This window comes from Narcine bancroftii, chromosome 2, assembly GCF_036971445.1.
Source record: "Narcine bancroftii isolate sNarBan1 chromosome 2, sNarBan1.hap1, whole genome shotgun sequence".
NCBI lineage: Eukaryota > Metazoa > Chordata > Chondrichthyes > Torpediniformes > Narcinidae > Narcine > Narcine bancroftii.
The window spans coordinates 320,766,391-320,790,154 of record NC_091470.1 but is presented as its reverse complement, the minus strand read 5'-3'; the positions used below and the strand labels follow the sequence as shown (position 1 = coordinate 320,790,154).

Here is a 23,764-nt window from a genome sequence, read left to right as displayed (position 1 = left end):
TCTTCTTCAAAGGAGGTTGCTGCCCGCCAAACTGTGAGGCGCCAAGATGCACGGTTTGAGGCGATATCAGTCCACTGGCGGTGGTCAATGTGGCAGGCACCAAGAGATTTCTTTAGGCAGTCCTTGTACCTTTTCTTTGGTGCACCTCTGTCACGGTGGCCAGTGGAGACCTTGCCATATAACACAATCTTGGGAAGGCGATGGTCCTCCATTCTGGAGACGTGACCCACCCAGCTCAGCTGGATCTTCAGCAGCGTGGACTCGATGCTGTCGACCTCTGCCATCTCGAGTACCTCGACGTTAGGGGTGTGAGCGCTCCAATGGATGTTGAGGATGGAGCGGAGACAACGCTGGTGGAAGCGTTCTAGGAGCCGTAGGTGGTGCCGGTAGAGGACCCATGATTCGGAGCCGAACAGGAGTGTGGGTATGACAACGGCTCTGTATACGCTTATCTTTGTGAGGTTTTTCAGTTGGTTGTTTTTCCAGACTCTTTTGTGTAGTCTTCCAAAGGCGCTATTTGCCTTGGCAAGTCTGTTGTCTATCTCGTTGTCGATCCTTGCATCTGATGAAATGGTGCAGCCGAGATAGGTAAACTGGTTGACCGTTTTGAGTTTTGTGTGCCCGATGGAGATCATTAACACTTTGATAAACACATGATTAAAAACTATTCTTCTGACTTTCATATCAGTGTTTAAAATACAGTGATGATGCCTATGTACTGGAAAACCAGCCTCCAGGAACATTTGTACTACAAGTCAAGGCCCATGACGCTGATCTTGGAGTGAATGGACAGGTGAAATACGGGCTTATGATTCGAGATGGAGTTACTCCAGGTTTTCGCATTAATCCTGACACTGGTGGGTATAGAGTTCAGTAACTTTGTAATAAAAAAAATAAACTGAAACTTAATATCCAAAGGGAAAGATTTTTTAAACTCAATTACTGCTGCAAGGAATTAAAAGCAAATTTTCATTTGTTTTTGAACAGTTCCCTCTTTTCTTTAAAAAAAAATGGTGCTCCTGAACCTGAGACATGTGGAAAGATCATTAACTAATTTCACAAAATGCATTCATAACATTTTTATTCTGGCTGAATAAAAGGCTTATGTGATTCTTGGATTTCAGAACTTGCATTCATTTGTTTATTCTGATCAGGAAGGATATGGTTCTAATACTCAAGTGCTCCAGTTCACAATCGGCAGATATAAGGTGATAAATCTGGAATCTCTCTCAGAGTACTAACTGTTTACTTTGTAGTTTGTGGCTAGTAACATAATTAAATTATTTGATCAGACAGAGAAGCTGTGATAGTCAGACGAGCTGAGATAATGCAGCATGTTCTATGCTGGAGTGGCCACGTGCAGCTCTTCGAGATGTAATGTTCGGCTCATAGAAATATGTTGGCTGAGTATAAAGGGCAAAAAATCTTCATTTATCCAGATATAAGTTTTGAACTCCTAAAGAAGAGAAAAGAGTTCAATACAGCAAAGGCGATTTTATGGAAGAAAGGGTATAAATTTATACTAAAGCATCCAGCGGTATTGAAAATATTTATTCCAGGACAACAAAACAGACTATTCTCGGATCCAGAAGAAGCACGAAAATTTGCAGAACAATTACAAAAATAGACTGAGGGATGAAGACGGGTAATGAGAGTAAAAATGATCACAATTGATATGTATGTGGGTAAAGACAAAAATAGACTGAGGGATGAAGACGGGTAATGAGAGTAAAAATGATCACGATTGATATGTATGCGGGTAAAGAGGTATAAGAGTGAATAGAGACAATGTGCATACGTGAATGTATCTGTACTTAGAGGAAAATATAGATAGTATAGACAAGAATTAATAAGGGAAGGTAATGGAATAGAGAGAATAAGGAGGGAATTAAAAGAGTGACCTTTGTGACATATGAAAAGTGAAATCTTTTCTGGGGGGGGCGGGGTGGGGGCAAATAGCGGTCACTGCAAAATCAGTTGACGCTTGCGAGTGGATTCGCAAATCCAAATGGAGAGGGGAGATGTGGTTGTCCGACAAGGGATAAAGGACAACTCAGGAGGGGAAGGGGAGATTGGGGATAAATAAGATAGAAATAGGAGAATAAGGAAAATGTTGGATGTTGTAGGAATGTTGTCTTATAAAGAGTTGAAAATAAGAAAACAGAAATGGAAAAGGAGGAAAGGTAATGATGGAAAAACGGAAAGAGAAGATAAACAAAATATAAAAGGGCTACGCTGAACTATATAACTTTAAATATTAATGGAATACATAACCAAATTAAAAGGAAGAAACTACTAAATTTAAATGAATAAATGTATTCCATTAGAAAAAATAACATATAGGTTAAGAAATAATATTGAAATATTCAAACAAGTATAGGAGCCTTACATTAAATACAATAGCGAAAACCTACCGGGGACAAACATTACCTAAGTTGATGGAAGGAGAAGGAAAGAAAAGAATGGACTCAGTAGAATTTCTGGTGTATTTTTGTTGAATGACAACATTGTCTGACTGGCTTAATGCAACCTAGATTGTATACCTAAAATGGATGAGAGGGGGGGTGGGGGGGGTGGCTTGGGAGGAGGGAGGGGGGGGAGAAAAAGTCACTGTATATGTGTGAAAAAGAAATAGTGTATATCATGGCTAATGTGATTTATGGTGTGAAAAAAAAATTTAAAAAAAAGAAATATGTTGGCTGGAGGAGATAACCAACATTCCCAAAGCTGCCCTGGGACCATCTGAATCCCTACAGCCAGACCAGGAGGGTCCTCTGCAGGGAGCAGCTGCAGAGATTGGGAATCCAGGGCTGGGCCAGGAGAGCTCTAATGAGGCATGGTCTCCCCCCACCTTCCCAGAGGTGGGGTGTCTGCCCAGGCACTCAGGCGCGGGGTGGGGTAAGTAAGATGATGGAGATGGGGAGGAAAGGGTGGAGGGGGTCCCCAATGAGGACTCATCCAGGCACCAAGCCAGGTCAGAGCAGGAGCTGGCAGCAGCAGTGATGGTCCTGTCAGTGGCCATGGGCAAGCCCTGGCCCCACTGGATGGAGAGCCAGCACCAGACAGCGCAGAGGTTAGAACACTCCATACCCCAGCTTCTGTTCCCAGTAGCCACTCCCTCATCCTGCTTGCGAATGGGAAGAGGGGAGCAGAGGGTGGGATGGTAGGAGCGGAGCTGTGTGCCCCCTGCCACAGGAGGCAGCATTGCATCAAGTTACTTCCTGTGTTGTGCACTCAGCTGTGGATGCTCAGAGATCAGTGGCATCAGCGGTCCCAAAGACAGCACACCAGAAACAAGAGCAGGAATTGTCCATCCGGCTCACTGAGATCACAGCTGATCTTGCCGTGGATCCAGCTCCACCTTTTCCCCATAACCCTTAATTCCCCTACAATGTATAAATCTATCTTGCTGTGTCTTAAATGTATTTAATGAGGCAGCTTCTATTGGTTTCCTTGGGTAGAGTTTTCCACAGAAAATCAGTCAGGATTTTCAAAATATTTGGTATGTGTACTTTTTGATCGTAAACTAATACAAATTAGCAGTTTTAAAACTACAGACATGAATTAATATTATTGCATGCATGTTCTTCTTAATATTTACATAACATTTTTCTAACAAAATATGCATACACAAGTATAAACATATAGGTAATATTTTTTCACCTATTGCAGCTCTCAAACATCTGAAGTTTATCGTATGTGACTCTTATGTTAAGCAAGTTTGGCCACCCCTGTTCTTTACCTTTCCTCTCAGCATTATCAGATCTCTCCTTCTGGTTACAATGTAATAAGTTGAGCTTCCTAGAGGGAAAGATATGAAAGGACCTATAAAGCTGTGAAGTGCATGACTCCTATAGTGGCCCACATTAGGTGTTTATTCAAAGAAGAATAATTTCAACTTAGTTTCAGCTTTAGTCCATTGATCCAGAGTCATTGGCAAAACTTCTTCAGAGGAGATTACATTTTCTTTCACACAGAGCTGCTTGGATGTACAATGTACTACCAAATAAGGTATGATGGAAGCTGATTCCATAGATAGTATTGAGAGGGAGTTGGTGAGGTATTTAAAAATAAGGAACTTGCATTCATGGAAAAGGGGCAATGTATGATCCAGGTTCATGATTCCTTTATTGTCACATATGTAAAGTATAAAATTTACTAACTTTATTAACTTTTGTTTGCCACTACCAGCCTGGCATTTCCCATTAATAGGAGAAAGAAAAGCAAAAGAGAGTCCCTTCAAATACAATGCATGTCTGTGGATTTGCCTCCTGCACCACTGTAACCTTTGTAGTCGCACAGCCTCATTTGCGCTCCAATGGTGAACTCAAGTTCTGAACCTCTGAATCGATTGGGAAGGTGTTAACATCCAAAGCCTTTCAGGAGCACTTCTTTTCATTAATACCCTCACGATTCCCAGCCCCCATATCTCATTCTCGTGAGCCAGTATCCAGCAGCTTGCATCCTGGTGTGAGATCTTCATCGCTGGTCTATTGCTATGGTCAGCTTCCCAGTGGGAAGAGAGGGGGTGAAGGGTGATGGGGTGGCATTTTCCTTCTCTGGTGCCCTCTGCCATTCCATTGATCCCCTAAAGACTGCAACCTTCATGTCTGCTGCCAAGCATGGCTGCCACCTTCTTAGTTGGACACCATCCACCTCTTCTATATTGTATTCAAAACCTGCATTGGGCTGTCACTGTAACAACCAGCAATAGGACTCTTAGGGAGGAGTACTGCCTCTCTCTGGGCAGCAGTGCACCATTTTTATATAATAAGAGTCAACACGCACATGATTGACCAATTTCACCCCCACCCCCCCACAGCAGTCCAAACTTAGAATCCAGTAAACACTTGATGTTTGCAGGAGATAAGTTGCAGGGGCAATTTGGGAACCCCAAAATCACAAATGCAATTTATTCTCTGCTAATTCTGAGTTTATTTTGTGTACTGGATTTGTAGATCTATAAGGAGCTTTTATTTATTGGGAGATTTGCCTTGAATCTAGCCAAGATGGTCATTTTAAATACAGACATACAGCACAATAACAGGCCATTTTGGCCCATGAGCCCAAGCTGCCCAATTACACCCAATTGCCCTACAACTCCCGGTACATTTTGAATGGTGGGAGGAAACCGAACCCCCAAACATACAAACTCCTTACAGGCAGCGTGAGATTCAAACCCCGGTCCTGATCGGTGGTGCTGTAACAGCATTGTGCTAACTGCTATGCCAACTGTGCCACCCTAAGTCAGATGGTCAAAGGTGGTCTGGGCTGTGAGTGGGAGAGTTAATGTTTTACTGTTTGCAGGTACTGTGAGAACTGTGGTGCAATCTTAAACGAGGCATTAAGAGACAGGTCAGTCATGGGTTTAGCTGACCACAGTGCCCAACAATGATTGCTAAGTATAAAAGATTTAACCATTGTCTGCGTATGACACAGCCTTGGGTTTTGAGATGGCCGATTAAAAACTTGGAAATTCTATAAGGCCATCCACAGGCAGTGGGAAAATTTAACTGACGAGAATGCTTCTTCTGCGGTAAAAGCAACTACAGTCCAGATAATTGTTATTTCAGAAAAGCATCTATGTAACAAGGAGGGTCACATCAGAGCCAAATGTCCAAGAAAAAGAAAGTGGCAACAAGGGGAAAATGGAGAAAAAGCAAAGATCCAGCAGCCCTCCAAAGAAAAAACCGTGGAGGAGAAGGATGAAAGCCCTAGCAGTGAACCTAACGACTTGGAGGAAGACAGGTCACTGGAAGTAATGTATATTCATGGATTAATGGATCAGAAATCCATGTGAAAATCAACAATGAACCTCTTCAAGTGCAGTCAGACACTGGAGCACCAGTGCCGTTGATGCCAATAAAGTTAAAAAACCAACTGTTACCTCGTCTTACCGTGAAAAAGTCTGACATGGTGTTAAAAATGGTCACAGGGAGAAAGTCAAGATGTTTGGGAAATGCAAAGTAAACATTAAATATAAAGGATAGACACCAAAAGGATTTTCCATCTACATCATTGACACCAAGGGGCCAGCATTATTTGGAAGAAACTGGTTATCGCACATCTGACAAGATTGGATGGAAATTGAATCTGTATGTATGGAGAGCAAGGCCAAGTGGAGCAAGTCCTTAAGAAATATCAGACGATTTTCAGGAAAGGCCTGGGGAAAGTCCAAGGAGTCCAGGCAAAGTTACACTTGAGATCTGCTGTTGAACCCAAGTTCTATAAGCCCAGGAAGGTACTGTTTGCAATAAAAGGAAAAATTAATCAGAAGTTTACAGGTTGGAAACAAAGGAATCCTGGAAAGAATTCAATGCAGTGATTGGGCAGCTCCCATTGTGCCAGTCTGAAAAACCAACGGAGAAATCCGAATTTATGGTGATTACAAAGTCACCATTAATCAGGCTCTGCAAATACCTGAACATCCTGTGTCCAAAGCAGAGGAGTTATTTCAGGCCCTGAATGAGGGAAAAAAAATTCACGAAATGACTTATCCCAGACATATCGGGAAATCAAATTGGATGAGGCCTCAAAGAAATATATGGCAATCAATACTCACTTGGGGTTATTCTCCTATACCTGAATGCCATATGGAATATCAACAGCCCCAGCCATGTTTCAAGAGGTCATGGACAAATTTGTTGCATGGCATAAATGTGGGATGCTACCTTGATGGCATCATAATTACAGAGCATCTATCAAACCTGGAAAAGGTCCTAACCCAATTGCAACAAGGACGAGTGTGTATTTATTGTACCTTCCGTAACATATTTAGGATTTACAATTAATAGTGAAGGAGTCCAAATGAATACCACTGTTACCGAGGCCATCCACAGAGCACCCTATCCATCAAATAAAGCCAAATTCCAATAATTCCAGGGCTTGGTTAACCATTATTAGAAGCACATTCCAAAAATGTCAACACTGTACAGCCCAATAAGCCAATTGTTAAGAAAAGAACGGCTTTTCAGACAGTAAAGGAAGGCCTGAAAAAGATGACAGGGGACTCTTTTAGCATAAGGCTTTCACGCTTCTTTTTTAAATACTACCTTATGCCACAAACTTCAGCTACACGCAGTTCAGTGCAGATGCTGATGGGGTACAGGCCCAAGTCAAGATTGGACCTGTTAACAAACATTTCTACGACTGATTCCACCTGCATTGAATACCGGGACCAATGCCTGAAGAGGGCGCACAAAATCAGTGAACCGGTGCGGACTCGAAAGGCCAACATGCTCCGTAAATGGTTATATGGTTAATGGAGCTGGAATGAAGAGACAAGTTACACAGTTGATCATTTAAAAAAACTGCTAACATCAAGTGATATTGTTCTTGTCCACTATGACCCAGAAGAGGAAATGTCCCTTGCAGTTGCTTTGCCAGTGGGCTTAAGGTGCAGTTTAGTCACAAGTGACAGAAAAGGGGGAACAACCAGCGGCTTATGCTTCCTGGTCTTTGACAACTTGTGAATGTAATTATGCACAATGGGAAAAAGAACTCACCATAATATCTGGTGTCAAGCAATTTCACCAACATTTATATGGTAGGAAGTTTACCTTTGTAACAAATAACTAACCACTGAGTTTGATTCTAGGCCCTGAAATGGGGATTCAACAAGAATTCAAAGGTGGGCCATTCAACTCACTGCATATGACTATGATTTGAAACAAACCAGCAACACAAAATGGCCTATCTCACTTACCTCTACCTGAAACTGAACAGATAGACAAGATAATTAAATGGTCAGTGGAAGCTATGGGAATTAATCAAGAATAACTTAATTCCTGACAGTAAGGTGACCTGAGTGCGGCCCCAGTGTCGTCAGTTCCACATAAGCAAAAAGCATCTGGGCACACGGTTTTAATCCTCCATTACACCTTACCAATTACAGCAAAGATGTGCAGAAGGAAGCTACACTGTCAAAGGTCCTATATTTCACATTAAATGGATGGCCTGAGACCGAAGCTATTTCTCCTGAAATGAAACCTTATTATACACGATGCAATGAAATATCAATTAAGAAGGTTGTTTATTATGGAGGACCAGGACAATCATTCCTACAAAATGGCAGGCTGCCATGTTACCAGAGCTCCACTGTAATCACTCAGGGATGGTTCGAATGAAAGCTTTGGCACAAATGCATGTCTGGTGGCCATCAATGGACATTGACATTGAACAAACAGTGAAAAGATGTTGCATTTGTCAGGGGATACAACACAAAGCACCTCAAGCGGAAGTTACCCATGGAAATGACCATTACGACCATGGCACAGGATTCATGTAGATTTCGCTAGCCCCTTCATGGGAGAAAGCATCCTTATTGTTTTTGATGCACACTCTAAATGGCCAGTAGCATCACACATGAAAACAACAACATCAAACCATACAATTGAGGCTAGAAAATATGTTCGCCTCATTTGGATTACCTATAGAACTGGTCTCCAGTAATGAGCCGCAGTTTGTATCTGATACTTTTAAGGTGTTCCTACGAAATAATTTGCGACAGATCTTATCAGCACCATACCACCCAAACACAAATGGGGAAGTGGAACATTTTGTGCAAACTTTTAAAAAGGCCATGAAGGATAAGAAATCCCTAAACATATCATGGAATCACAAACTCACAGATTTTCTAATAGCATATAGAAACACGCCCCACTTTACTACCAAACAAACACCAGCAGAATTGATGTTTGGGCGGGACTTAAGGACAAGACTTTCCACGATGCACCCAAACATCGGCCTTCACATGGAACCATCCATGTCTCCAAGTAAACCTACCAGGTGTCTGGAAATAGGAGAGAAAGTACTGGTATGGGACTAACCTGATAATAGGGAGCCATGGATAAGGGGCATGATTCTTAAAAAATTGAGTCCCTGTTCTTATTTCATACTAGTGGGAACTTAGATATGGAAACGCCACATCAACCAATTAAGACCGGAAGATGATCCAGTGGCCACACCCACTGCTCACAACCCTGACGAGTTTCCAGTGGGCTCATTCCAACGACGACGTTCCACAAATATTTTCCCAAGATGATGTCCCCTCGATGTTGACTACTCAGCACAGAGGTCCTACACTTTGCCCTGCTCAGCAGATCAATCCTACGCAACATCCGAATGGGCTCGCCAAAGACAAAGTTCACAGTCCTTACCACTGAGGAGGAGGTATTGCCCAAAAAGGCAGTGTCCGGAGAAGTCACGGTCTCCCGGCAGATTCTACCACACCAAGAAGATCATAAAAGGAAAGATGTCCACCAGAATGCCAGAGGGACTATATACTGCTTAACACATCATACTTGCATTGTAGTGTAATTGTAATTCACACCATTAGTCCATGGGTTCCACGTAGTTATCATAGTTTAGTATAAGTGTTGACTATATGTTATTTTCACAAAGCATTTATTTTGTGGGGGAGGGGGAGGAAGAGTGTTATGATTTTACGCCTGCATGCCTATAATGTCATTGTGTGTGTGTGTGTGTGTGTGTGTGTGTGTGTGTGTGTGTGTGTGTGTGTGTGTGTGTGTGTAAATTATGTAGCTAGTTGCTACAAGCTATGGCTCTGCAGAGCCTATAGCACAGGAGAGGTTATCTCTGTATGCAGGTTAGCTCAAGAAGAACACGCTGTTCCCAGAAAGAATGACACAAACCCCAGTTGAGTGTAGTTAACACTGAGTTTTATTGGGCTCACAGCCCTGCTTTTATTCTCAAGCTGAGGGGTGTGGTCAAAGTCCCCTCAGCACTGATTGGTGCATTTGCAATCCGCTTTCCTTGATAGGCCAATTAGGCTCCTTTAGTTGTGGCCAATTGGAGGGCTGCACTGAGGGTCTCGTGCAGCCTGCTGGATCGTCGCGTTTGTCCTTAATTTTGTGAGGCATCCCAAGGGGGCTGTGAGGGGCTGTCACACACATTTTAGATTAGTAATAGAGACTAAATGAAGCACCACGTCTCCGTGTGCTAGTGTATTACTAAACTTAGAATACACAACAAGAACAGGAACAGTGTTAATGTTTAGACCAAGACCCTTCATCAGAACTCAGTTTACCACTTCTGATGACCTGAATGTTAACTCTTAATTCCTTTTCCATGAATGCTCCCTGATATGTTGAGTGTTTCCAGTTTTTGAAGTTTTTTTTTCAGATTTTCAGCATCTGTGGTTGGGAGTAGTTGTGCTTTAATCAACAATTTCAGGCTTTTAAAAATCAATGAGGAATTACATTGTGTTGAATGATTTCCTCAGAAGAAAGGCACACAAGGGGCTGTAAAACTTTTGGATCGACTGCAAGTTCATGATATCACAAAAGTTATGACAGGGCAGTTAAGGGTTATCTATACCACAGATGCTAGAAATCAAAGATAAAATAAAAGAACAAAATTATTTAGTATGTTTATTAGCAGCTATGGAACTCAGTAAGTGTTTCAGTCATCAACCTGAAATACTACCGATGTTTCCTTGTTCAATCTGCCAAGAAGAAGCATCGTTGGTGTAGTGGTTAGCGGAACGTTGTACAATGCCGGCGACCGGGGTTTGAATCTAGTGCCGTCTGTAAGGAGTTTGTACATTCTCTTTGTATCTGCATGGGTTTCTTGCGATTGCTCTGGTTTCCTCCCACTTCAAAAATGTACCGGGACGTAGCCAATTGGGTGTAATTGGGTTGCACAGTTTAATAGGCCAAAAGGGCCTGTTACCGTGCTGTAGGTCTAAATTTAAAAGGATTTCCAATACTTTCCATTTCATTCTTCCCCAAAAGAGTGATGGCTTTCTTGTAGCCTGCCGTCTTGTCCATAGAGAGCCAAGTTTGAAGACCTTAAATGCTTTTCTCTTCGGGAAGAAAGTGATGCTTAAAGAGAATGCTGTCTAAATGGTATTCCTGTGGAAAATATTTTGGGGTGCCAAAGTACAATGTGAATGTTTGTGATTTCTTCCTTCACCCTAGTGTTTATACTCATTTGATTTTTTTTCTCACAAAGAGTAAGTGCATTGTAATAATTCTTTGTAACACAGCCAGCCAATAAACACTAACTCTGAATGAGTGTCATTTCAAATAAGTTAGGCTCATTCATTAAATATTAATTGAATATGGCATATAGAATGCATTAAAAAGCCTGGTTGCAAGTCTTATCCTCAAACAACATATTCTGTTATAGGATCTATCACCACAACCCAGAGTTTTGACAGAGAGACCCAGCGAGAATATACTGTATCAGTGATAGCAACCGACCAGGCCCAGGAGCCTTTGATTGGCATCTGTCAGATGATCATTCTCATCGCTGATGAAAATGACAATGATCCAAAGTTTGAGAACAGTCGCTACCAATGTAAGTATCAAAATTCAGGAGTCACCTGTGGGTTCACAATGTTGAATTGTTAATCTTTTTTTTTTAATTGATAGTGAGGTTGGACTTCTGTGCAATGGTCAGTTATTTTGGTGATTTTCCCAGCAAGTGCACCGATAATCCCTGACCTTAGTGGCTCAATTGTTGCAAAATTAATTCAAGATCTGACAACGAAACTACTTTTACATTTTCCTAAATCAAAATACTGCAGATACTAGAAGTTGGCAATGTTCAACAACTCAGGGAGTGTTAATGGAGAGAAGAACTTAATTTCGTTGACTCTCCATCGAGCCACCTTCTTCTGCCAAATATTCCTCGCATTATCTGTTTTTATTTCTTCCTTTTCATGCTGTACGGTCGTCTTGTACAAATGTGCAAATATCAGGGACCTTTATTAATGGTAAGCCTTTCAGATGTCCCTGTTTGAGACAACATTTGAAATATTGTTTCAACAGAAAAATGCTGGAAAACTGAGCAAATCATTATTTATGTAGTAAAGACAAAGAATCATAACCAATATTTCAGGCCTGAACCCTTCTTCAAGGTATGAGCAAAATAAAATAGTGGGGTGGAGGGAAGGAGGTGGAGAGCTGGAAGAAATGAGATAGAAGGATGGGAAAGAGAGGGAGACAGGGGAGTGGCCTAACGGAATCTGGAGAAGTTTATGCCAGTGAGAGTGCCCAGACAGAATATTAGGTGTTGCTACTCCAATTTTTACAAAAATCCTAACTTAGAATCATCATGCGCGGAATAAGAAATAAAATTAAACCAGAGATCCGTGAAGAACAGTGCGGCTTTGTTGAAGGCAAAGGAACATCAAACACCACTTATATTCTCAAGAATATTATTGAAAGGTCAATAGAAGTACAAGAAGATCTATACTTCTGTTCCATTGATGACACAAAAGCCTTTGACACAAGTGAAACTCCTAGTCATTGTGAAAATACTTGAAGATAATAATATTGATGGAAAAGATTTAAGAATAATCAGGGATCTCTATTGGTAACAAAGTGCAGCCATGCAGATAGGCAACAAGATTGGTGAATATCAGCCAATAAAGCGAGGGTTGTGTTCTATCACCAGATCTGTTCTCCCTGTACAGTGAAAACACATATGAGAACCATTCAAGACCTACCTGGAATAAGTATAGGAGGATACAGTATCAATAACCTCTGCTATGCAGATGATACAGTACTGATAGCAACCAGTGAAGTAAATTTACAGAAATTACTATCTACCATCATCACAGAAAGTGAAAGACTTGGCCTAACTTTAAACAAAAAGAAAACTGAAGTAATGGCTATATCAAAGAAACCTGATATTCCATATTGTAGGATTGTATTGGGAAATGAAATCCCGACACAAGTTCACAACTTCATGTACCTTGGATCATAGGTAACAACTGATGGCAAATGCAAAATTGATATAAAAGCAAGGAGAGCAATGGCAATAGCAGCATTTATAGAAATGAGAAATATCTAACGAATAAGATAATAGCAATTGACATCTGCCTTAGAACTCTTAGCTGCCACATTCTTCCTATATTGATGTTTGGCTGCAAGTCATGGACCATCACAAATGCAATGGAAAAATATATCAATGCAGCAGAGATCTGGTTTCTCAGAAGAATGCTCTACATATCATACACAGACAAGACAATAAACTAAGAAGCTGTACAAAGAATGAAAACAAACTGTACATTACTGAAAAGAATCAGAAAACAGTAATCAAAATTCTTTGGACACATCATGCGTAGAGATCCATCAGAACATTTAGTTACATCTCAAAAGCTGGAACGAAAAAGAAGCAGAGGCAGACAGAGAATGAAAATGATAGATGGATTAACATTTTGGTTAGAACGAGGGGAGGTAACAACCACAGTTCAAAGGGTCAGAGACCGTGGTGGTTGGAGAGACATAATCGCCCATGCCAAACGGCAAGGCACCTGAAACAAACAACTCCAATTTACAGGTGATTGCGGTTTGGCAATGTATGAGGCCATGGACAGACATGTCAGAGTGGGAGTGGAGTGCGGAATTGAAATGGTTGGCCACTGGGAGATCCCCACCATTGCTGCGGACAGACTGAAGGTGCTCAGCCAAATGATCTCCCAGTCTATGTCCAGTCTCTCTGATGTAGAGCAGGCCACAATGGGAGCACCAGATACAGTATATGATATCCCACAGAATTGTTGATTCACTTGGAAGAACTCTTTTAGGCCCTGAAGGCGGTGAGGGAGGAAGTGAGGGCACAGGAGTGACACTTTTTGTAGTGACAGAGGAGCAATACCTAACATTCTGTCTGGGCACTCACCACCAGATAGCATTAACATTAACTTTTCCATTTTCTGTTAGGCCACTCTCTAGTCACCCTCTCTTCCCCATACTTGTCTCCTTTCCTCCAGCTCTCCACCCCTTTCCATCTTCATTCAAAAAGCTAGCCTCTCCCCTATCACTTCTCTGCTTTTTTTCTCTTGTGCCCTCCCACCCAAATCCACCTAGGACTTTTGCCTGTGGGCTTGTTCTCCTCCCTTTCCCCTCCCCCCACTATTTTATTCAGGTGCCTACCTGCAATTCCTTCATATCTTGATGAAGGTTACGTTGGTTATGTTTGCTACATAAAGAAGGCTGGGTATCTTGCTGAATTTCTGTGGCATCTTTGTTTAAACTAAAATCACCCCCTCTGCAGGTTTTATTTTTTAACTCCAAATATTGTATTCAGTTTCGTCTCCCTCCTGCAGGAAAAAGTGAAATCAAGAGCATTCAATGAAGGTTCATTTAATTGCTTCCCATGAGAAGTGATTAAACAGCGATGAGTTTGGGAAAAAAAAATGAGATGATCTTATGGAGAAATAGAACATTTTCTGGGGTTTCGACAGAGCAACAATGTTTTCCCCGGCTGGATATCAGGGGCCACTGTCTCAAAATGAGGGAGTGAGAAGAAATTCCTATCTCCTGAAGGAGTAATGCACCATTAGAATTCTCTACACAAAAAACTTCATTGCTATATGCAGTATATATTTTAGACAGCAATTGATAAATTTTCCAATGTCAGGTAATTGAGAGATTTAAGATTAGTGGAGAATTCTGACACTGAGGTTAAAGATCATATTGAATGGTGGAGCAGGGAAAAGGAGCTAAATGGCTTACGCCTGCTTCTATTTCTTTATGCTTTTATATTTGTGCTTTCACTACACAACAGACAATATTTTTGTTCCCCATTCCTCTTGTACCAAAGGTAGAGACACACACACTGGACAGTGGATCAAAGTGCATTGTTCCCCTCCATCTTCCCCAGATGATTATTTAGGTATTTGTCCAGTAAATTTCTCAGGCCAGTGAGCTGGGCTACTTTAAAACGCGCCAGTGAAGAATCATACAAAGGATATTCTTGGTCTTCTCTGCATACAGAGGTGCAGCTATCAATGCAATGCTTTTTTGTTTAGGATATATTTTCTGTTCTGGTTTTACTACACTGCTTAGCACAGCTCAAGTCATATTCATGGAGATTGGTTCATCATCCTTCCTTGTACTGATATTCTGGAGATTTGGAGTTACAGCTTTTGTCATGCAATTATTCCACCCTTTCTGTTGGGAATTTCTAGCTTTCAGTGGTGCTTTACCTGAGTCATTTAAGACAGACTTTGCTACAGGACCGTGTTCCACAAATCTATCTTGCAGAACATTGTGGGAGTAACATGCATGACCACAATTCAATTCTCTGTTCAAATGAGTAGAACCTGAGGACATAATTAGCAAGTGAGACAAGGAGGAATATTGAAGTTTAAATTCAGTTTTAGGAAGTCAGCATGCATGATACGTTGGGTGAATCTTTTCCTTTTGCACTTAGACTATTTACGGGAAGACACACCAGTTGGCACTAGTTTCCTGCGTGCAGCAGCTCATGACGATGACCATGGGATCAATGCAGTCATCACCTACACTATATCAAGGCAGCAGCCAGAGTACTTCCAGATCAGCCCCAACACAGGCTGGATCTATGTCAATCATCCCATTTCCCAGGTAAGAGCATTAGAACTGCAGAGTTGGCCGCAGAATCGAACAGAACGTCTTCAGACTCCTGACTCCGCTGCACTTTTAGTTTTATTCTTTCACTACCTGTATAGATGAACTTGCCCAGATATAATGCTAAACAAAATTTACCTGTACCTCAGCACACATGACAATAAACAAATCAATTCAATATCTATCGTAATTTGTTTGGACCAGTATAAATTTGAGACATTTCATTTGAAAAGTCCATGGCTATTTTTATTCCTTCCATTTGTTATTTAAAAAAAAACCACAATTTAGAAATTAACATACTGTTTTTATCCAGCAATATGCAAGTTAAAATAGATAATTTACTGAGTGGAACAAATTGACATTGAGTAATGTGACCGTGGAAATTCAGCAATTGTGAATTGTGCAACCTCCAAGATATGTGTGGAAATTTATCACTCCCCACTCAAAGATCCTTGAGAGAGGTAGGGTGGCATGGTAAGTGCGGCAGTTAGAGCAATGCTATTACAGTGCCAGTGATCCAGGTCAAATCTAACTTTGTACATTTTCCCTGTGTCCGTGTGGGTTTCATCCGGGTGCTTTGGTTCCCTCCCACATTTCAAAAACCTTTGGATTTAGCAGGTTAATTGGTTACAGGGGTGTATTTGGGCAGCGTGGACTGTGGGCCAGAAAGCTCTGTTATTGTTCTGTATCTCTAAATTAGTTTTAAAACTATGGAAAATCAGGTTTCATTGCTCTGAGGTACACCTCTAGTTCAATGCCATCAGATCAATAATTTTTTTTTTCAAATCACTGTCCCTGAATAGATCTTATCCCAAGCCTGAGGTTGTTACTCAGGTAGGTTCCCCCTCCCCAACTCCTTGCCTTCTGATTCTTCCCTACCCATCCAGCTACTATTGAACCAAGTTACTCCCTTACCCATAATCCACCGTTCTCACCATATCATCCTCCAAAGTTCTCACCCTCAGCTTGCACCTGAATCGTTCATGACTCTACAACCAAATTCCCTGAACCAAGGCTGAACCCTATTCCTGAATGAAGATTTTACCATTAACCATGGGCTCTCTCCCATCATCTTGCTCCTGGTCCCACGTGTACCTGATGTTTATCTTTGTGTGCAACAAAATGGTGCAGCACATAGGGTCATTCACTAGACTTAAAGCTTTGAAGTTCAGATGATGCTGATTTTTGCACTGGACCAAAGCAATAACCTTCGCGGTATCTTATTTACCACCATGGTACCATGTATGAGCTTTTGAACCTTCATTTCACAGCCTTCAAAATCATGTTTTTGTGACACTTATATATTATGGATATCCACATAAAAAGGGAGCTTAATGCTCATCTGAGATTCTCTTTGCAAAATTCAGTTGCAACTGATTTCAATGTGCACTATACATTTGAGGCAGATTCTTGAAATTGTGAATGAGGTTATGGGAAATAATAATTGGAAAAGTTCATTCAAACTTTTTTTTTAATCAAGATGAGAGAAGCAGGATGATTAATCCACTTGCACAGTTCTAGCACTGAATTTAGGAGTGAATTCCAGAAACTGGTTCCCCCCCCCCCCCACATTGATAGTGGACTAGCAGACGTTAATTCATTGATGTTTTCTCCCTGACCTCTGTGAAATATGTTAGAGCTGGGTAACTGGAATATGATGTATGATCCAGCTTTTGTTAGAACTTACATTGAAAAAAAAAGTTACTTTTAAAAATGCTGGAACTCAGCAGGTCTTGCAGCATCCATGGGAAGTAAAGATATATAACTAATAATTTGGGCCTGAGCCCTTTGTCAAGGTATGAACAAAAAGCAGGCATGTTACTTTCCAATCTTTTCAGAGTGGTAGGGATACAAAATTGGTTATTTTCAAAATACAGTTATATTTATCTGCTTCATTTTCATTACATTTACAATTTATGGAACGATTAAAATCCATTTAATATTTTGAATGCATTTTTTTAATGTTCTTGCTGCTAATTATATAACAATTTTTTAAGGAACAAGTGAAATTATGCCATATTCAAGGATCTTACAACCTGCCAAAGATGCCTTCAGGCCTGCCGATTGTCCATCTGTCTATCTATTGACACAAGATCTGGATATATTTCCTGTGCAATGCAAAATGTCTCTAAATTCAATACATCTTTCTGTTCTAGGTCGCACATATCGGTCGTCAAATCACAGCGACTGATGGAGGCAATCGAAGCAGCAGCGTGGAACTAACTGTAACTATCACCAACATACATAACCAGCCACCTCAGTGGGAGCAAGAAGAATATCGGTTAACAATCCCAGAGAATACTACTCGAGACTTGAGGATTGTGGTATGCAATTCATGTCCAACGATTTGGCATATTAAGTCTTAAAAGGATTAGATTGTGCGGGCGAATTCTGGATTTTCCATAAAAATATCCCATAACTGAAATAAGATTCAGTCTGAATTTTAATAAAATGAGATCCATTTGCTAAACTATGTTAATTAAACCTGGTTGAGATTGACATCAATCAGGGATCAAATCCAGCCATCTCCTGATACGTTTTGCCAGGGTCTTGTTATTCGGATAACAATGAATAGTTGAAATGACCTTGGTCTGTAGTTCCAGGGTTGCCTGTTTCTGTTTCCTTACATGGCCTATCTCAATCGCTTGCTCTGATCATCTATGTTTAAGAATCATTCAAACCTGCCCATTCCCATTAACTACCTCTTAACTCACACCTGTACCCCCAACCCCTACAAACCTATTCATCCATGTGACCTACTCCAAATCTAAATAAAAAACTTGCCAACCATACAACTCTTTGAAATATCTTTACTCTTCAAATTCTAGTCTTTTGTGCATTCCTGATATTCTTTTTCCCCTATTGGCAGCCATACTCCTATACCCTTAACTGCCAAGATCCTCTGTTCAGGCTAGGTTAAAGTCTCAGTGAATAATTAGTAATAGAAAACTCTTCAATCAGGGGAAAAGGCACTGTGGCTGTGAGCAAGGTTCCAGGATGATTATTTGTCTCCCTGGCACCAGGGTCAAGGATATCATTGAGTTGACCTGGGATATTCTGAAGGGGAGAATGAACAGACAGAGGTCATGGTCTATGTTGGGACCAAAGACCTAGGCAGGAAGACAGATGAGTCCTTGCAAATAATATTGTGGGATTGAAAATTAAAATCTTGAGTTGTAGTCTCAGGATTACACCCTGTGCAACATGCAAACAAGGCAAGATACAAGAAGATAGTTTATATGAACAGAGAAATGGCAAATTGAATTTAATCCAGATGCATTTTGGAAGGTCCAGTATAAGAGGAAAATATACAATAAATGGCAGGACACAAGAGCATTGAAGTATAGAAGAGTCTTGGGGTACAAGTCTACATCTTACTACATCTTACCAACCTGTGTGAACAGGGTGGTAAAGGAGGCATACAGCATGCTTGTCTTCATCAGCTGGGGCATTAAGTATAAAGTTGGCAAGTCATATTGCAGGTGTATAAAATTTAGATCAGGCTGCTTTTGGAGTATTGTCTGCAGTTCTGGTTGCCACGTGGGAGGAAGAATATGATGGCTTTAGAGAAGGTGCAGAAGAGATTTATTACGATATTGCTTAGATAAGAGAGTATTGACGATAAGGACATGTTGGGTAAACTTGGATTTAATTTTTCTGAAGTGTAAGTACCAGATGGGTGACCAGATAGAAAGTCATGATATTATGAGAGACAAAGATAGGGCAAACAGTCAGTCTTTTCTCCCAGGGTGGAAGTATTAAATACTGGAGGGCATTGGTTTAAAGATGTTCTCGGCAGGTTTTTTACATAGTGAGCAGTGGATGCCAGGGACACACTGCCAGACAAAGTAGTGGAATTAAATAGAATAACAACATTTAAGAGGCATTTAGACAGACATATGAATAGGTAGGGAATGGAGGGATATAGAGCATGTGCAGACAGATGGGATTAGTTTAATTTGGCATCATGATTAAAACAGATGTCATGGGCCAAAGGGCCTATTCCATTGCAGAACTCTTTCTATGTTCTCTGTTAATCTCCTCTGTCTCTCCCAATATGAACTTATTTCTCAAAATTTACCCTTTGACCAAGTTTCAATAACTCCTTCTGTCACTTACAGACAAATAATTTTTAAAATTATTCTTTCTAAGAAACCTTTCCTATTTTAAGAGTGCTTATTTGTGCCATTGTTTATTTCTAGACCTTACTCTTAGTCTTTACTCTGATATATTTGTCTACAGGCTCTGCTTGCTTGTTATTGTTTGTCCAAATGGCAACTCTTCATGTGTCATTGGCAAGAATTGGTGGCATCTTTAGATACTAATTTCAGGTATTGTCCATATCCTTGCAACTGGTGAGATCAGCTAAAAGTAAGAAACATCGGCGATCATTTGGCTACAAAGAGGCCAGGTTCTTAAAACACTAAGCATCCCATAGATAAGTTATATTTTCTCCCTGTATCAAAATCTATACATACTGTATTTTGTGCAGAAGGTAAACCAACTCATCTCATAATGTATTTCTTTCTATCTGTTAGGGGTGGCCTGAGGTGTTAAAATTTCAAAAAAAACATTTTTTGCTTCTTTAGGGAGTATATCTGGTTTATTCTTGATTTCTTTCACCAGAATAAGTATAAAATGGTAATCAAACAGCCTTCCTATGCACAAAGAGTGGCTGAAAATGGTGCTTTCAGGGACGAGTGTCAGCTGAAACTCCAGATGAGCGAACAATGAGTAAGTGGGAGGGACTGACTTCCTGTTTCAAACAGTGTCCTGACTCAAAACATTGACTCAATATTTCATCCCGGAAGGATCTTCTGAGCCCTTCCTGCCTCTCATTGTTCACTTTCAGATATTATATGGTTCTTACATGGAAATTCTTGATCAAAGAAATTTGAGAAAAAATTAATAGATTGGCACATTTTCCCTTGTAATTAATTTCATATAAGTTCTCTTGAAAATTTATAATTTACAGCAGACCTTTCCCATTTCCTTTAAGCTTTAAGAATGGTAACGTCAGCATTCTTCAATTTTAATATTTTTTCATTATTTTAAAATTAAATGTTATTGTGTTAACTTCTATCTGTCCCAAACCTCTGGAACCTTTTGATTCATTTTCTATCCTCCCTCCTGCAAATTTTAACAACTGAAACCTGGAGGGCTTGATTTAAACCTCTCTCAATTTTTTGGCAATTCTTGGTGGCATCATGTATGTTGGATTTTTGATCTCTACCCAGTCTCTAATTTAATCTTCTAAAATCTTCAAAAATTGATTGTGAGACTGCACTTGACTCTCGTGAACACACGTTTCTCATTTCAGATTCCTCTTCTATTGAAATCTGAAACTTACATTCCTAGGTATAAGGACGCAGTTTGTGTTTTCTTGGTATTCCAGCAAAACCCCTTTTTGTTCTTCATTTTAAGTCCCATCCAATTGTTGAGAAGAATTTTTTTTCTATTACGAGCTCCCGTTTTAGCAAAACAGGATTATTACTGTAAAGGATAGTATAGACAGGAGGGACTGAATGGTCACAGTTAACATTTAACAAGTCACAGCCCAGCGATAATTTGACACGTCGGAAGAACTGAGGGAAGGCTTGTCACGGTCTGTTCCAGAATTCGATACACTTGCAAAGACATTGTGATTTTGCAAGGGAGAGAACCATGACGGCTAAAGAGAAAACAGCTTTTTGAAGCAACTCTTGTGGCCAGCCATTTTTTGTGGAATTCAGAACAAAGCATGCTCTTTGAATGGACCTTTTTGGTGGATTAACCTGTGCCAGGAGGGTCTTTTTGGGAACCAAAGTATTTCATTTTGATTGTGACTAACAGTGGAGGTCACTTGGAGAGACTGCTTCATTTTAAGTGTGACTAGCAGTGCAGTTACTTGGAGAGGCAGGTGCCAGGGTCTTGGAAGCGTCATGGAGGCTGCCAAATTCAGGTCTTGCCTACAAAAGGATCAGGGGTGTTGTGACCACAGCTCATGTAGATGTACATTTCTTCAAAGGTAACGCAAGGAGAATTTGTGAGTCTGTATTAGCCACAACTCCAGTCTTCCTATCAATTGAACAATAATTTTGAGCATCAAATTTCAAAGGTCTACACTTTAACACTGAATTTGGCAGACTGAACTTTGAAAAAAACTTTTCAATTTTGGCCAGGACTGTAATGGTTTGGGTATATCACTCTCACACACACGCGCGCGCACGCACACACACACACACACACACACACACACACACACACACACACACACACACACACACACACACACACACACACACACACACACACACACGGTTCATTCTCTATTGATGCTCATAACATGCTGTTCATAACATTTCAACAATCTATGTTTCTGATTTGGCTTTTGACTTGTTAGTGATTTACAAAAGGAGTCTGTATTGAAGCCACATGATTGTAACACTTTGGCCATCTTGAACTGCAAGGAACAGAAGTAAAACACAATTTGTTTTGAAGGTGCTGCAGTCCTGTTTCCCTGTTGCTAACACCACCCAACCCAACAACTCTGCATTATCTCTTCCAAGTACCTTGACTTCATCTGTGAGGCAAGAATCTAAGTGTCAGCAGGCTATCTGGACAATTCCAAACCCAGTCTAATCTTCTTATGTGCATTTTCCAGCAGGGGACACTTAATAGCAGCAGAGGTATCAACTGAATATTCTTCCAACTGAGTTATTTGAAAAGCTTGATTAAGATTTTATTCTGTTTGGAAATAAAATGCATTAAGAATAATAAATCCATGCAATAAAATAATGTAACGCAGTGGGAAATAATACAATAAAATTATAGTATATATATTCAAATAGCATCCTACAGCTGTAAAAAGCAGATGAGTACTTCAGTCATTAAACCATAAAAATAAATTATCATTTTCCCTGAATAAAAACAAGAGGAACTGAATAAAGAGAAATAATTGCAAGTTCATGCCTGAATTTAAGTGCTGGAATGTGGGCTCTTATAAATCCCAAGTGACAAAAGTGACAACGCTGATTGGAGAGCTATTTGCATTAATGTATTTTCCATTTTACTTTGTGTTTTACCTTTCATTTGGAATAATGTTAATGTCTGATTTTTAAAAAAAATAACATTGTGTTTTACATTATCCTGATTTTTGTTTCTTTTGGTATCATTTGGAGTTTATCTCCATTTTTCACCAACTCACATGGTCTTTACTGAGTTAGTTCAGTGAAAGTTAACTGTGTACATAATGAAATATGACAGCATTGGAAAACTTTTTGTGGATTTGTTGAATAAATTCATCTATTGGGAATTTCCCTCCTTGGTTGGAAACTCTTCTTTTTTGGGAATTAATGCCAAGAAATTGAATTATATAACACCTTTTTAATGTTATGCAAATGAAAACTTTTTTTTCCCCATAGTAAAATGAAAACAAGGTTGTTTTGCATCATTCTGAACACTGAGTTCTTTTTTCCCCCCATCTGCTCATTAAGTTATCCCTTCTCCCACTTACCCTTCATAGACCACACACCATGTGGTCATTAGGTTCGCCAATCAGATTGCTTTGTGATGGGATGTTTCCTCCATTGTATATAGTTATTGTTGGTTACTGTATATATGGAGCTGGCCCGCCCACTGATGACTCATTCCCTATGACTCCTCCCCTGTGGTCTTGGGCCAAAAAGGTCGAGCCACCTCTCCCTTCCCTCCATTCCTATACCTGGATCCGGGCCAGCAAGGTTGTTCTGTATATTAAAGCCTATCATTCCCTCTGCCTCGTTTTGGTGGTTACTCTTAGTGCCCTAAAGCCTTCAATTGACTTCAAGTTCCTGATTGTGGCAGACCATTCCCCTCCATTTCCTATGTGGTTCCAGGATCCCAAATATCTTAATACTTTGGGAAATCAGAGCTCATCCTTACATTTGGGAGCTTCTCCCATTCAGAAATACAGAATTCTGAAGATTTCCTCCTCTTCTTGCATATTTACCGGCATCAGGTAATGAAATAGTTCTGCTTCAAAGGATAGTATACAATTATTGTCATAATTACACCCTTGGAGAATTCACCTATACAAGGTGTATTTTACTAAATAGTGGTATGAACTGCATTTTAAAATTACAATTACTGTATTGCCTTAATGATCTACTAATTATGTTAGTGAACATGGGCTCATTAAACTGCATAAAATTAGTTTTTAAATATCTAAAATATTCCTTGTTAAAACTAATGAGTTTCTGAGGGTACTTCATGAATCTAATCTTGACTGCATTTTAAATGAATCTTTCACAGCATGTATAAAGGTTAGAGTGCATTATGAAACTCCCAAAGGTGGAGAGTGAGGAAATGGTGAACAGATTAACCCAAAGCAAAATTAGACTGCAATTGTTAATATGTTGATAAGTTTCCAATATTGTTCA

The 23,764-nt window shown here is 40.2% G+C and overlaps 1 protein-coding gene across 2 annotated transcripts in view; it reads left to right on the top strand.

Moving 5' to 3' along the window:
* LOC138755588 (neural-cadherin) overlaps nt 1–23,764 on the top strand; it is a 283,392-nt gene that overhangs the window by 177,966 nt on the left and 81,662 nt on the right. For both annotated transcript variants that reach the window (XM_069921840.1, XM_069921841.1), the window contains 4 exons: nt 689–857; nt 11,152–11,322; nt 15,190–15,362; nt 17,522–17,689. In XM_069921840.1, the coding sequence (XP_069777941.1) occupies nt 689–857; nt 11,152–11,322; nt 15,190–15,362; nt 17,522–17,689 (681 nt within the window). The remainder of the gene's footprint in view (nt 1–688; nt 858–11,151; nt 11,323–15,189; nt 15,363–17,521; nt 17,690–23,764) is intronic.